Below are 11,463 nucleotides of genomic sequence, written 5' to 3' on the forward strand. Positions count from 1 at the left end.
CCTATAAACTGCAAAATATGAGTCTCCTAGGCTTTACTAAACTAATTTTCCAAAGAATTCTTCCCTGGCTTTAACAGGCAGTGGAGTGGATATTGACTGAAGAGAGTCAGACCCTTGACTTTCAAAGACAAACTGAAGACCTGTGATGAGATTATTAATAAAGACATCTAATCCTACAAGAGGTTGGACATATTTGCTACAGCTGAAGAACACAGTAAAAATTAACATCACTGATACCCTCAGAATTATTGGTAGATGACAATCAACTGTTTATTTGCAGCTTGGTAATATAGATCAGTGTCTCAGCATGCCAAACACATATTACATTCCCCATAATTAAAAAAAAAAAAGTAGAAAAGCAGTAACTGTAATGCACTATTATTAACTTTTTTTCAGAAGTTAAAAAATTATTCTAACAAAAGACAAGTTTATTGCTGCCATATTCATGAGAACAGGTAAATGGAATGTTGGAAGACTTTCCCATGATCAAGGAAGTTGGGCTAGAGAACACCTAGTCTGCCTTTACCAAGTTTGTGGACGACACTCACACCTGAGTTGGGTGGGAGTGTTGATCTGCTGGAGAGTAGAGAGGCTCTGCAGAGGGACCTGGACAGGCTGGACTGGTGGGCCAAGACACACAGCATGAGGTTCAAACAGGCCAAGTGCCAAGGTCTGTGTTTTGGCTTCAACCACCTCAAAGAGTGCTGGAGGCTGGGGAAGAGTGGCTGGAAAGTGGCCAAGAGGAAAAGGACCTGGGGATGCTGGTCAGCAGCAGCTGAGTATCAGCCAGAGTGTGCCCAGGTGGTCAGGAAGGCAATGGGATCCTGGCCTGCACTAGAACAGTGTGGCCAACAGGAGCAGGGCAGTGATTGTCCCCCTGTACTGGGCGCTGGTGAGGCCACACCTCAGGCGCTGTATTCAGTTCTGGGCTTCTCGGTTCAGGAAGGACATGGAGTGGCTGGAGCAGATCCATGGAAAGGCAATGGATCTGGTAAGGGTCTGGAGCACAAGTCCTATGAGGGGTGGCTGAGGGAGTTGGAGTTGTTTAACCTGGAGAAAAGGAGGCTCAGAGAAGACCTTGTGGCTCTCTACAACTGCCTGAAGAGAGGTTGTAGGCTGGCAGACATCAGCCTCTTCTCCCAAGCAACTGGCAATAAGACACAGTCTTAAGCTGTGACAGGGGAAGTTGGACATTAGGAAGAAATTCTTCATGGAAAGTGTAATTAAATACTGGAATGGACTTCCCAGGAGGTGGTAGAGCCACCATCCCTAGAGGTGTTTAAGGAAAGATAGGACATGGCACTCAGTGTCATGGTGGTGTTCTGCCACAGGTTGGACTTGACGATCTCAGAGGAGTCTTCCAATTCTGTGATTCTAGATAAACAGCCTCGTTGTGAAACATGTCACTTAGTGGTCTTACCTGCAGCTTTTTGAAGTTATTTTTGTTTTGTTTTGCTTTAGAATACAACAGTAAGATAACCAATGCTTAAATGTTTATCTAGCCATATACATGGTTTGAAAATCTGTTGCAAGCAGGATGTTTTCCTGAGAAACTGCTATAAGCTTCTGTCAAATCTAAAAAGTACATTTTTAGGCCTTCTAGTTTTGATGAAAATCTTCCAATGTTCCCTGAGCAGCTAGAAAGGAAGCTGAGGGAAAAGACTAGTACACAAAACACTGGTCTGACCAATTGCTTCTGAAGAACCCAAACACACACAAAAAGCATAGAAGGAAAAAAGCTCTTTTTCTTTTCTCCACTTTTTGAAAGATGGTTTCTGATATATCTAAGAACACTTAAAGGTGGAGCATTAAGCCATCTTACTAGACAAATCTAGTATCTCCTCTGTTTGTAGCAGCCACAGTACTATTCTATTATCAGACTATTTCTTATGAATCATACAGTTTCAAAATTAGTTCTAAAACAGAATTAGTCCTCTGATTACTAGGTAGTCCATAAAGTGCTTCTGGATGCACAGATGAGATTGGCTAGCGACCTCTCTGGTAACTGTAAGTGAAATAACTCACTTTTTTCAATGTCTTGATCATGAGAAACATTATGCAAGCACTAGGTATTGTAGCTAGTAATTGAGTTTTTGCGTCACAAGAACATCTGTATTCTTTGCAGGCCTTGTGACATCCAAAGGCTTTTGTGACTCTGCACTATATTCTCATCTTAATGGATAATGCTGGTGCACTCTGCAAGAACTTGTGGGAAAGCAATTGCTACCTCAGACTGTTACAATCAGCTTACCGGGGAAATCTGCTTCAGTTTCCATAAGTGACACTGGGCAAGTCCCTAAGCCTGTCTCACCTGGGTGTAGGTAAATCAGCAAGAGAAATAGTTTAGATTACACACCCTCAGCAGCTACACAGCAGGGAGCAGCACAATTCAGTAAGTTTACTAAATGTATGCAGGAGTAAATTTGCTGATCTAAATCTGGCAGTTTTTGTAATTGTTATGTTAATACTTACCTCCAAATACTTAATCCACCTGAAAATTTTACTAGTGCTATCTAACAAGAAGTATATCAGGTCTTTTTTAAGAAAAAAACCCCAACAAACACAAAGTCTATAAGGATTCATACCTACATCCTTTCTAGTCCTAGAGAGAGTTTCACATGTTGTTTCTGCTGTTGGGATAAATCATCCCAGTTTTGTCACACTTTTGCTAAGTGCACTCAGAATATGAGTATTGGCCACTTTCTCCATGCCCTGATTAACAAGACCACTTATCAAATCTTTCACAGTGTAACATGGAGACAAGGGAATACATACATTACTTCTGAAAAGAAAACAGAAATGTACTGAAGGTGCCACTGAGGAAGATAACTTATCAAGTAATAGTATAATTTCTTTTGATCTTCTCAATAGTTGCAGGCTGTGAGGGTGAATGAGAGGTGTGTGTGGCCAGAGAAATTTGCCTCAGACAGAATTTCTTAATGAATCAATTACAACAATTGGGAAGATGCACGGTATCCCAGACCATAACTTTCCTGTATATTATGCCCAGGTCATCCAAGCTCTCAGGCTTTCCCAGGTTCCTTGCTAGGTCACAGTGAAGACCATTGGATCCACTTGGATTCTTACTGCTGTATAAATAAAAGCATCCTTTAGACTTTTATGCACTTTTTTAGTTTTCTACTTTTCCAGATAATGAGTTCTTACAATGCCTTAACATACTTGCTACACAACTGGTTTTTATTGGGACCCACTTCTACTATCAGCACATCTTAATCCCCAAGTTTTTCCAGTGAAACAACAACATAATAAATTTACAGTAACTACTAATAATTTCAGATTTTCATTTGCCTTGAGGCTGCTTGATATACGTCATTTCAGGGACAAAATATATCAGAGAAAGAAATGTAAGTGTTGATAAAAGAGCCCAAGGTGAGTGTCAGTCAAAACAACATAAGGATTTGTGCAGTCCTTCCAAAGCTTTACAAGCCTTTCTCAACTGTAGAACACAAAGCAATAGACCTGGGTTTTTACAAGTCTTTTTACCTAAACAAAGTTACTCCTCATACACAGTAACGTTTCTCAGCGAACTGTTTTCCATTTCCTGTTTGTGGGGGGTTTTGTGTTTTGTTGGTTTGATGTTTTTGGCGGCGAAAGTTACTTTAAAAGATTGGTCTTATTAATGTTCTCATTCAGGGTGCTACAAAAGATATCACACACCACAACAGAGCTTTCCTAGAAGCTGATGGCTTAAATCCCATGCACATACATACACACGGAAAAATTAAAAAAAAAAAAGGCAAAAAAAGGGCTGTTGAGGAAATCTAGGTGAAAATTGTGTTGAATTAACAGTAAGTAAGGTAGCAGCCCATATCAGTTTCTGGATAGACATAATAATACTTACATATATAAAAATTCTAGAGGCAAGATAGGAAAAAATAATTAAAGGAGCAAATAATATGTAATCGTTTAAATCCACAAAGGTCATCGATTGATGAGAATTAAAAAATTGTTCACACATTCTGTGACTTGCATGTCTCGGGGAAAAAAATCCCCACACTTTCTTTTGGCAGCCAAATCCTTCAAAAGAAAATAATAAATCTTTGTGCTTTCATAAGACTTCACATCTTCAAAGCACCGAGAGCATATTTGCTAATCAATGAATTCCCCTGCCTTGAATCCGAAGTGTCTTAGAGGAATGGGCGGCCAAACCTGGCCTCAAATCCTCCGCCAGCATTGATGCCACAGTGGCTGGCAGTGACCCCGACCCAGCAGGTCCAGCGCTGCTCACTCCCTGCAGCCCAGCCGTGACTCGCGGCCCGGTATCCAATCTAACCCTGTGCCCTGGCAGCTGCGGCACTGCGGGCTCACCTTCCGCTGGCGTTTGTGCTCTCAGCCCGACCAACCGAGGGCTCCTGAGACCTCCTCGCTGAGGGGAGGGCAGGCAGGGCGAGCTGGGCGAGCGGAGGCTGCCAGGAGCTCGCTGCCTTGGCTGGGGCCGTGGCAGAGCAGGTGCCAGCCCCGGGGAGCCAGCAGAGCAGCACCGAGCCTCGCACAGCGGCGGCACTGCCGGCACCGCCCGCCCTCCCCGGGGCTCCGAACGGGAGCCTCCAGTTCGGCCCCTGAGGCACGACATGGATGCGAGGGGGGATCACCACCTGGGAGAAGCAGCACTTTCCTGCCCAAAACTGCCGGAGGGGACGAGGCGAAGGGACACACGGCACATCCCTGCCTCACACAGGGTTTATTTCGCTCTCTCGTTAGCGGCCTCCCGCTTTGAGGAGGGGACGGAGGAGCGAGGGGACTGAGGGGCCGCTTCCATGGGCGCCCAGCTCTCTCTCCCACCACGCTGCCCGCCGTGTTTGAACGGCCCGGGCTCTCCCCCACCGAGGCGGGACAGGGAGGTGGCCCCGCCGCCGCACACAAAGCGGCCGCCCGCCGCCGCCGGCTTGCTGCGAGCGACGCCCCAGTCCCCGCCTCAACCTGCAGCCTATGAGCAAGGAGGCACCGCCCCGAGCGGCGGCGGGATCGGGATCGTACCCGCGCCCGCCGCCGCGCACCGCCGAGGAGAGCGCCGCGCTCCCGTGCCGTGCCGTGCCGTGCCGTGCCGGCGCGTCCCGTGCCGTCCCGCGGCCCGCGCGGGGGAAGGAGGCGAGAGAGCGGTGGGTGCCGCCGCCGGGCAATGCGCGGGGGCGCCGGGAGCGGCGCCGCTGCGCCGCGCGGCCGCAAGGTGGCGCCGTGGGCAGCAGAACGCGGGCGCGGCGGGCGCGGCGGCGGTGCCGGCGCTGAGCGCGGGGAGCGCGGGGCTCCGCTCGCACGGGGCTCCGCTCGCACGGGGCTCCGCTCGCACGGGGCTCCGCTCCCACGGGGCTCCGCTCCCACGGGACCCTGCTCCCACGGGACCCTGCTCCCACGGGACCCTGCTCCCACGGGACCCTGCCGGCAGCGCGGCGGCGTGAAAGCCCCGCTGGCCTGCGGGGAGACGATCGCTGCCGATCATGTACAGAGCCCCGCGGCGGAGCGGCTCCCTCGCCCGGCCACTTCCCTTAGCCCGTGTTTGTTTATTTTCAACTGCCCCGGGGGGTTGCGCGCGAGGTCGCAGCGGTGGGAGGGAACGCTCCGGAGCCGAGGTTCCCCGGCGCTCGGGGCCGAGGGGCGGCACAGGGGCGGACAGGGGCGGGCAGCCGCGGTGGGGCCGGCGCGGGGCAGGGACGGCCCCGCCACATCCGAGCGCCCTCCCGCAGCATAAAGAGCGAACGGGGCTTTTGGCGCCAAACGCGCGGCCCCGCCCTGCGCGCGTGGAGCGGGGGCGGGGCCGGCGCTCCCGCCATTCTCCCGCTGTTTCCCAGTGCTCCCTCCCAAGCGTGTCAGGGTTGGTTTTTTAATTTTTTTTTTTTATTAACTCGCCTTTTTTTTTTTTTTTAATGCCGTTTTGGGGGGTTAATAATACCCAGCCGCTTCAAAGCCGGGCAGTGACAGTCATCTGTGTGCGAGCAGAGGGTGGATGCGGAGGCCGGGGCGGCCGCGGGGGCCGGCGGGCGGGCGGGCGCGGAAAGTGCTACAGACACCATCAGCTGCTTTTTTTTTTTTCCCCTCTCCCCTTCCCCCCGCCACTCCTCCCCCTCGCACACCCACCACCATCACCACGGAGGTAAGAAGAGGAAGCTGCAGGTTCTGGGCTGCAGGACAAAACCCCAATCAAATAAATCCAATTCCCCATCGCGTTTGAGTTGCCGAACTGGGAAGGATGGGGCGGGGAGGGGAGCGCAGGGGCAGAGCGGAGCCTGAATGGGGTTCTCACTGAGCAGAAGAAAATCCTGGAGGATATTTGTGTTTTGGTTTGGAGCTGTCGCATTGAGATCGCCAGTGTTCTGTAGGTGCCTCTTTACTGCTTTGCATTTTAAAGTTTAATGTATTTCCCGAGTAGAAAAATGCACAGTCCTGGAGGCGCTCAGGGGGCGGGGCGGGAGCGCAGCTGAGCCGAGCCGGGCGCGTTTCTCGGCGTTTCATCATAAGGCTTTTCATGGATTTTTTTTTCCCCCTTTTGGTCTCCGTCTCGGCGTCAGCTGTTGTGAACCCAGCAGAACGATTTCCTTTCGCGTTACCTTAACCGAGCTGAAGGGAGACGCTGACTGGATTTTTTTTGGACTTTAAACCTTTTTTTTTTATCCTCTTCTTTTTTTTTTCTTTTTTTTTTTTTTTTTTTTTTTTCCAATGTCTGATGCAACGGAGCTCTCGGCAGAGGAATGGGGCTGTGGTTGACTGGCCGTGGGTAGTGAGTGGGGGGTCCGGCCGAGGTAAGGGCAGCAGCGTGCTCTCACCGGAGGTGAGAGATCTGCAGGACTGGTGTGTTTGCAGGAGGTTGGAGTGCAAGAAGTGGCAGAGTGCGCGGAGTTGCTGTCCTTGCAACCTCGTTGTTGCAGGAAAAAGGGGGAGAAAAACTTCCCGTGCCTTCTTGGCAAATCAGGAGGCTTTGTTGGTGGCGCCGGGGTGGTTTTAATGCATTTTTGTGCGTGAGGTTATTACATAAGGTTGATAATTTCTGTTGCTGCTGGATTTCCCCTCCTCCCCCCTCCCCCTTTGTGTTGTGTGCGGATTTCGCTGGCTCGCTTTGAGTGAATGAACTGGCGATTTGCGAAGTTGCAAAGAGCCCCTCCGCCCCCTTTTTTTTTTTTTTTTTTGCATCCTTCTCCTCTCCCCTTTGCACTGCTCCGCAGATGACAAAAGGAGTAAACTTCCTCTACTTTTGCTGGCACATTAAGAAGCCTTTCTGGAGCGATTACGGTATCAAAGCCATGCATCTGTCTGCAGTTACTGTGCTGTTTTGAGCGTTTGAAGCGGTTTGGGGAGAGCAGGCGAGGGCTATGTGCACAGGCTGTGCATCCCCGCTGGACTGTGCAGCCTGGGTTTGTGTCCCCACGGAGCGGCGGGGCAGGCTCCGCACCGGGGAATACCTGAGCGCTTTGATTTCGGTGTCTTGAGTCGGGAGGAAAAAGGTGTGTGAGATGTGGTTTTTATTTTTTTTTTTTTCTCAACTTTCTAAAGGCTCTTTTGCTTGCTATTGATGATGGCATTATTAATTTTTTTTCCCTTCTGTTATGAGGAAGGGAGTCACGTTCGTGTGTGTTTATTCGTATTTTAATTGTGGTTTTGTTGTTTTGTTCTTTTTTTTTTTTTTTTCACAGTTTCAGGTGGGAGAACCTCTCTTCTTCCCCTTAGTGGAAATACCCATAAAACCTGTGTTTGAAACTACTGTTCGACTCAAATCAGCAAAAAGAGACCCGTAATGCCAGGAATGGTCAGTAAAAACTCAGACCTCGAGTTTGACTCTTTGCAGCCCTGTTTCTACCCGGACGAAGATGACTTTTATTTGTGCGGGCCGGACTCCGCTCCCCCCGGCGAGGACATCTGGAAAAAGTTTGAGCTGCTGCCCACCCCTCCTCTGTCTCCCAGCCGGGCCGGGCTCCAGGAGCACCCTCCGGGAGGGGGCCCGGTGCCCTGGGGAGGGGCGGCTCTCTGGGGCTGCCGCCCCACCGACCCCGTGGACTGGGCATCGGAGCTGCTCCTGCTGCCCCCCGAGGCCGACCTGTGGGGCGGCGTGGACGGAGGAGACTTCTTCGAGACGGGCCCCGGCGTGACGAACAATCTCAACTCCATCATCATCCAGGACTGCATGTGGAGCGGCTTCTCGGCGCGCGAGAAGCTGGAGCGGGCGGTGAGCGAGAAGCTGCAGAGCAAGGCGCCCGCCGCGCCGCCGCCGCCCCCGGGGGCCGCGGGCAGCCCCGCCAGCGCCAGCGCCCGCGCCGAGCTGGGCGGCGCCGTGCCCGAGTGCGTGGACCCGGCCGTGGTCTTCCCCTTCCCCGTCAACAAGCGGGAGGCGCCGGCGGCGGGCGGAGGGGCTCCGCGGGGCGGCCGCCCGCCGCGCCCCGCCGGGGACAGCCGGGCGAGCAGCAGCAGCAGCAGCTCCTCCGGGGACGACACGCTCAGCGACTCGGGTAAGCGAGCGCTCCGGCCGCGGGGGTGGGGACGGGGGTGGCGGCTGCGGTGCCCCGGCAGCCGGCCCGGGGGCGGGCGGGGGCCGGAGCCGGGCGGGGCGCGGGGCGGCCGGCAGGCGGCAGCAGGCCCGGGCCCCCCTCGCCCTGTGCCGGAGCCCTCAGGGCAGCAGCTCCGGCCCGGGGGCGCTGCATGGTGCTGGGGAACCCTCCCGGCCCCCCCGATAGTCTTCTGGCCCCGAGGGGCTCGGGGGCTGTCACGGCCACCCCGGGGTGTTTGGGGGATGACCGTGTGCGCGTTCCCTCGGGCACCGTTTCGGTCGGCTGGAGCTGGGCTTGTGACCCTTGGAGCAGCGCTTGCACTGACAGAGCCCGCACTGCCCCAGAGATGCTCTGTGCGTGCACGCAGAGAAGCCCACTTGGGCTGAACCGCGGCTTGCCGTGTGTGGATGGGCTGGTCCGCCACAAAGTTGGTGATCCGTCCCGGGTTTCAGAGCCTGCTGTCCCTTTAATGTCTGGTTTGACAGCTTTGGGTGAGGAAGCACTTCCAACAGCTGTCTTCTTGGCAGTGCACCAAGCGCCGGCTTAAAGGGTCCCCGGCTGGAGCAGCTTCACCTTCTGCCTCAGAACAAACCCAGCGATTGTTTCGTTTTCCGGCTGCTTTTCCACCAAGCAGGGGCTGTGTTGTGGCTCTGTGCTTGCCTTTTGTGCCGCAGTTCGACGATTCCATTCAAACTACTTACATTCTGTCTAAAAATTCTTTTCTGCCTCTGTGATTGTGTGGGTACTAGCCCCATTTTGATTGAAAATTACATTGAAAATTACAAAAAAACCTCATCTCATCAAACTTACTAAGCTTTCAGAAATCCCTGCTCTTTGCTGATTTCATGTGTATTACATACTTTTACAGATCTATATCTGACTGCAGATGGTGGGTGCACCCTGGTTTTGCCATCAGTTATTTAATTACTGCTTTTACTGGATATGTTTTGCAATAAATACTGATACTTGGTCAGGGTGTTTTCAGGGAGAATAACGGTTTTTTTATTTTTTGTCCTTTATTACCAGAAGATGATGAAGATGAGGAGGAAGAGGATGAAGAAGAAGAAATAGATGTTGTTACAGTGGAGAAAAGACGCTCCTCTACCAACAAGTCTGTTACCACCCTTACTATCACAGTGCGTCCTAAAAATACCACTTTTTCATCAGTCAGGACACAGCAGAATGGACTGATATTGAAACGTTGTGCCCCAATTCACCAGCAGCATAATTACGCCGCTCCTTCTCCATTTGTGGAGACTGAAGAGGCTCCACCACAGAAAAAGTTAAAAATCGAGGTGCCCCGTCCAGTAAAACCCACGATCCAACCAAAGCCTAAGAGTTCAAGTCCTCGAAACTCTGATTCAGAGGACAGTGAACGCAGACGCAACCATAATATCCTGGAGCGTCAACGACGTAATGATCTACGGTCGAGTTTCCTCACGTTAAGGGACCATGTTCCAGAACTGGTTCAGAACGACAAAGCCGCAAAAGTTGTGATCTTGAAAAAAGCCACTGAATATGTTCATTCTCTTCAGGCAGAGGAGCAGAAGTTACTGCTAGAAAAGGAAAAATTGCAAGCCAGACAAGAACAATTACTAAAGAAAATAGATTACAAGCGGACTTGCTAAACTTTTTTTGTTTGTTTTGTTGTTTTTTTTTTTTTTTTGGCTGATCAGGACAGTCATTGCCACTTTGCACATTTTTGATTCTTTATAAAAAAATTGTGTTTTTTGACGTTAAGAATGTTGGTTTTAATTTCAATCCAGTCCCTGACGTAATCGACAGACTGTATTATCCGGGTACGGAGCAAATGGATGTTCTTGCAAGGAGTTTATTGCAAGACTACCAAACAACAATGGACTGCCTTTGTGTTTTCTTCTTAAGAACTGTAGATGGTGGGGATTTTTTTTTTTAAGTGTTGTGAGCATTTGGAGCTGCTGATGACATCTAGTTGAGTTTTAAAATGTTCATTCCTAAGTTTTATGGTGCTTATGTTCTAACAGATGTTACTTTAGGGGTTGGCATTTTGTACCCCTGTGGGAATTTCTGTAAATACCATCTACACACTTGCCTTTTGTACATGTCTTGGGTTATGAGAGGTGGCTTTTGCTGCCAGTATTAGACTGGAAGTTCATACCTAAGTACTGTAATACCTCAATGTTTGAGGAGCATGTTTTTGTATACAAATATATTGTTAATCTCTGTTATGTACTGTACTAATTCTTACATTGCCTGTATACTTTAGTATGATGCTGATACATAACTAAATTTGATACTTATATTTTCGTATGAAAATGAGTTGTGAAAGTTTTGAGTAGATATTACTTTATCACTTTTTTGAACTAAGAAACTTTTGTAAAGAAATTTACTATATATGCCTTTTCCTAGCCTGTTTCTTCCAGTTAATGTATTTGTTAATGTTTGGTGCATAGAACTGGGTAACTGCAAAGTTCTGTGTTTAATTTCTTCCAATGATGTACATTTAGTGCTGCGTCTTATAGCACTTTGAAATACCTCATGTTTATGAAAATAAATAGCAATTACATGATGTGCCACTTACTATTTTTCTTTTAAATAAAATCTTTAACTTTGCAATATTGATGAAATGCAAAAAGCATGGTCCCATACCCTTGGCACTCAGATTATAGGTGACACTTTATAAAAGTCAGCTGGTCAGGACGTTTCCATTTTTGGTTAAAAAATAATTGTAGTAAGAACTATGTTCCTGTTATTTCATACTTGTGTTGTCAGGATCATCCCAGGGGACCAGAGGTACCACACTTCGTGGAATGACTCCTGTGTCTTGCACAGATTCCTCAAACATCCACTGTACCCAGGGAATTGTGAGGGATCAGATTAACAAACAACTGCTGAAGGACTGTGGCACACAGGTGAAATAAATGATGCAGGTAGACTTGCCAAAGCATAGAAAATTAAATACTTGCAGTAAACAAAGATCTTAATTTGCCTG

The 11,463-nt window shown here is 49.8% G+C and overlaps 1 protein-coding gene across 14 annotated transcripts; it reads left to right on the forward strand.

Annotated features, from left to right (window-relative positions):
• Positions 1-5,040: 5,040 nt before the first annotated feature.
• Positions 5,041-11,040, forward strand: MYCN (MYCN proto-oncogene, bHLH transcription factor). 14 transcript variants are annotated; one of them, XM_033056591.2, is made up of 4 exons: positions 6,366-6,755; positions 7,176-7,454; positions 7,644-8,453; positions 9,519-11,040. In XM_033056591.2, exons 3-4 carry the CDS (start codon positions 7,745-7,747, stop codon positions 10,118-10,120), a joined length of 1,311 nt encoding a protein of 436 aa, XP_032912482.1. In that variant the 5' UTR covers positions 6,366-6,755; positions 7,176-7,454; positions 7,644-7,744; the 3' UTR covers positions 10,121-11,040. The 14 variants fall into 14 exon arrangements, with proteins under 14 accessions (XP_032912485.1, XP_032912492.1, XP_032912486.1 ...); XM_033056594.2 differs by lacking the exons at positions 6,366-6,755; positions 7,176-7,454 and adding an exon at positions 5,041-5,120; XM_033056601.2 differs by lacking the exons at positions 6,366-6,755; positions 7,176-7,454 and adding an exon at positions 5,060-5,120 and having other exon boundaries at positions 7,650-8,453.
• The last annotated feature ends 423 nt before the right edge of the window (positions 11,041-11,463 follow it).

Source organism: Catharus ustulatus, chromosome 3, assembly GCF_009819885.2.
Source record: "Catharus ustulatus isolate bCatUst1 chromosome 3, bCatUst1.pri.v2, whole genome shotgun sequence".
NCBI classification, from domain to species: Eukaryota; Metazoa; Chordata; class Aves; order Passeriformes; family Turdidae; genus Catharus; species Catharus ustulatus.